Here is a 3,692-nt window from a genome sequence, read left to right on the forward strand (position 1 = left end):
GCTAGAGTAGATGAGATATGATTCTCCTTTAGAGCTAAACAAATTCCCAGTCACTACACCCAATGGTTGGAATCCAATGAACAGGAACAAAGCCTTCATATCCCTGCCACCTAAAAACAATCAGAGAAGAGAAATCAAACCAAAGCTGCATCTTCTTAACAATGGCTCTAGATCTAAAATTAACTATAGGCCTAGTGAATCCTCGCATGTCAAAAATGTTTAGTGTGACTCACAGGAAGAAAATAAATCTACATTATTACAGTTTGGATGTTATGTCCATGACATGATTTCAACACTAGTCCTAATTATTTCACTGTGCTGACAAGTTGAATACCTGTAGAGAATGCTGTTGAGTAAGATTCTCCGTTAAAAGAATTAGCAACAACCAGGAAATGTTCCTCCCCAAGGCTAAAAAACTCCCAGTCCACTGCACTGAAGAGACAGAAAGGGATGTGGTGATGATGGGTGAAACAGTAGCAAACAGGTTATTTACACAAGAAGTGTATAATATGTCTGCATGTCCATGCATCTGGCATATTTTTTCTGCTGACTGCACATCTGTACCTGTAGGTGATGATATCCTGGAAGCGGACAAACATCTGTCCATTCATGTCCAGTTCATAGATTGTAGAGTTGATGGCATATCGACCAGGTCCGTTACCTTGGTATCTGTGTCCATTGGCAACAACCAAGAAGACTCTGCTGCCAATCTTAAACATTTCCCAGTCTGTGGCGCAGAACGTCTAGGATGAGAGAGAAACTATACTGCTGGTGTGGTGGAGGCATGTGTTAGAACTTGAAAGGAGAGAATGGAGTGGTAAACAAATAAAAGCATAAATGTCTACAGCCATGCTTACTGTTCAGTGAGGCTGGATACAGCAGTGCTTAGAGCTACATGCTAACATGCTCATAGTGACAGCATGCTAATTTTTCACCATTTCGGTTTAATGCTAATTGCATCCAAAAATTTGCTTATTAGCACTTCAAAATGAAGCTGATGGGAATGTCACTGGCTTGCAGGTATTTGTCCAAGTATTGACCAAATTTAAATTGGGACCTTTTGATGATAAACATTACGGCAATTCATCCTGAGGGAGACACAAATGATGGTACATGGTTTGATCGGAATCCATCCAAAAATAGATCACAAAATCACAAATGTCAACCCTATAACTGCACTAGAGAAAAGGTCAGAGGATCAGCAAAGTAGTTTTTACACATCATCTGGGAACCATGAATATCTGTACACAATTATATGTCATTCTGTCAATCACACAAAAAGACATTACAGTGGTAAACTCTGACCTGGTGTCACTAGAGGAAAAGTCATTAAAGTCACCATTTATAAGCTACAATAAATTTCATGTTGCTTCATCCAACATCTTCAAGATGTTTTATTCACAACCACAAACATTAACCTTATAGAGGAAGAGTCTGAGGACCACCAAAGTCAGAAGAAATTTTCCTCTGGGGATGGACTGACCTCACATCTATAGAACCACACCATGAAAGATGACAAAATTATGCTTTCTCTCTCATTTCTGTATGATTTCAGGTGACTAATTATCACCTGCCCCTCAAATCTAGCTGTGGAGTTTCCCTAAATCACACATCTCCCTATGATTTGTCAAGTGACTATCAATGGGTCAAGGCCTTCTCCTCAGATGTGGCTTGACTCAAATATATTATTTATTATCAGTTACATATCAAAGCACTGCTATCACTCAAGCAAATCATGGCAAACTACATGCTCTATTTTGGCTCTGTCTTAAAAGAATGAACACACCTGTTCCTTGCTCCCGACCTCTCTATCATTCTCCTTTTATCTCTCCCCATTTGTATTCCCTTCCTTCTGTGTGTAGAGACAAGATGGGTTTTCACACATCTTTAAGATACAGATCTCATCAAAGGAAATCAAAGTCCAGCTGTGAGAAGTCCAATGGTAAGAAAACCATTTAAGTACTATTAAACTAATTTCCACCCACACTAAAACCTGCTCAGGAATAACTCTGCATTGTGCTGGGGAACCAAACAACTCTTTTTTTTATAATTCAATGAAATAAAATTCTAAATTCTCTACAGTCGTTTTAGGTTTTCAAGGCCAATTAGACATTTCTTTAGTTGTTTTATGTTCACCACATACCTTAATTGTTTGGAACACCTGGAAGCTTCCATTGACCCAAACATAGATGGCAGAGTCTACAGATGTGGTCACTCCATCAAACGCATTTGCGACCACCAGGAAATGGTACGGTCCGACTGTGAAGAACTCCCAGTCATAGGCCCCTGTGGTTGGCAGCATTTGGTAAACCTCAAAAGACTTTGTTAACATGTTCCATTTGTATATCACACTGTCTATAGTGTGATTATTATTACCTGAAAGACAAACCAGAAAAAAAAAAATGTAGGTCCAGGAATTCTGGGAGTTAATCGGTGCTGGATATTTTATTTTTACCTTGTCTATGATTGGCAACAGCAAGATAGGTTTGTTTATTGATTTTAAAGGCCTCCCAGTCCTGTGCACAGTGGGTCTGCAGAGTCTGGAAATGCACAAACTGTTTTCTTCTCTTACTCCACTTGTAAATCACAGAAACGTCTGTCTCTTTTGGCCTTCCCTCAGAATTTGACACCACTAGAAATGTCTAAATCAAAACAACATAACAGAGGATCAATGTGTTTAAAGTTTGTAATCAGAATAAAACCTTTTTTAACATCCTTTTGTCATACCCTCTTGCCCACGCTGAAGTGTCTCCAGGCCAATGCTTTCTGGGTGGTGATATTCTGGTAGAGCTGGAAACCTTTACGGGTCCACAGGTACAGTGCCGAACCAGAAGCTGTGGAGCGGTGAGCCATAGCAGCCATCAGACCAATGCCAGGTACCTGGAACACCTGAACATTGGATGACAGAAAAACTGAAAAAAGTAATTTAACCTTAGTGGATAGTAGAAACTAATCACAGGATGGTGAAAATTAAGGTTGCACAACATTTGGAACCCTAGGTTTGGAACTCCTGGTACAGAAAAACACAAGACTCCCTTAAATATAGATTTTATTCTCTATTCCTTATCTTTAAATAAGCATCTTTGCAATAGTATGAACACAAAAAAATCCATCCATCCATCCATTTTCCTCCGCTTATTCGGAACCTGGTCACAAAAAAATATATACAACTAATTGAACAAGTGGATGAATACCTCCACATCATGCGTCTCTGAGCTTGTGGTGAGGACCTGATGTTCCAACACATAGTCCAGACGCTTATGATCTGAGTAGATTGAGAGAATTTTGTCAGTTTTCAACCTAAGATATGGAGAAACATTTTCAACAGTGGATGATGCTGGTTTCTTACCCTCTAGTACAGTGATCCACACTGTACCATCACAGAGATAGAGGGCTTTCCTGAGCGGATTGAACCACAGCTGACCTTGAAGCAGCTCTGAACATGATCGTTCTGACCCTACTGACACTCGCTCCTCTGTTTCTGAGAGTACATCATCAAAACATATCCAAACAGACAATTAAAAAGCGAGGAAAGAACACAGATGAGCAAATACAGTAAATCATGTCATGCCTTGAAAAATAAACACTCCAAAAAGTTACCATAGTGTGTCAGGTGGCTGTCCTTCTCCCTCCCCTTGACAGGCAGGTCTAAGAGAAGTGGTGGTACTGACCACGCAGATAGCTGGAGATCG

General features: G+C 39.9%; 1 protein-coding gene across 1 annotated transcript in view; it reads right to left on the reverse strand.

The window, feature by feature from the left end:
• LOC109968029 (thrombospondin-type laminin G domain and EAR repeat-containing protein-like) overlaps window positions 1-3,252 on the reverse strand; it is a 4,149-nt gene extending 897 nt beyond the window's left edge. Inside the window, exons 1-7 of the mRNA XM_020614015.1 lie at window positions 3,195-3,252; window positions 2,728-2,889; window positions 2,456-2,642; window positions 2,144-2,376; window positions 565-743; window positions 335-432; window positions 3-110 (exon numbers count right to left, since the gene is read on the reverse strand). Of these exons, the coding sequence (XP_020469671.1) occupies window positions 3-110; window positions 335-432; window positions 565-743; window positions 2,144-2,376; window positions 2,456-2,642; window positions 2,728-2,862 (940 nt within the window). The 5' untranslated portion in view covers window positions 2,863-2,889; window positions 3,195-3,252. The remainder of the gene's footprint in view (window positions 1-2; window positions 111-334; window positions 433-564; window positions 744-2,143; window positions 2,377-2,455; window positions 2,643-2,727; window positions 2,890-3,194) is intronic.
• Window positions 3,253-3,692: the final 440 nt, after the last annotated feature.

This window comes from Monopterus albus, unplaced genomic scaffold, assembly GCF_001952655.1.
Source record: "Monopterus albus unplaced genomic scaffold, M_albus_1.0 scaffold141.1, whole genome shotgun sequence".
Classification (NCBI taxonomy): Eukaryota; Metazoa; Chordata; class Actinopteri; order Synbranchiformes; family Synbranchidae; genus Monopterus; species Monopterus albus.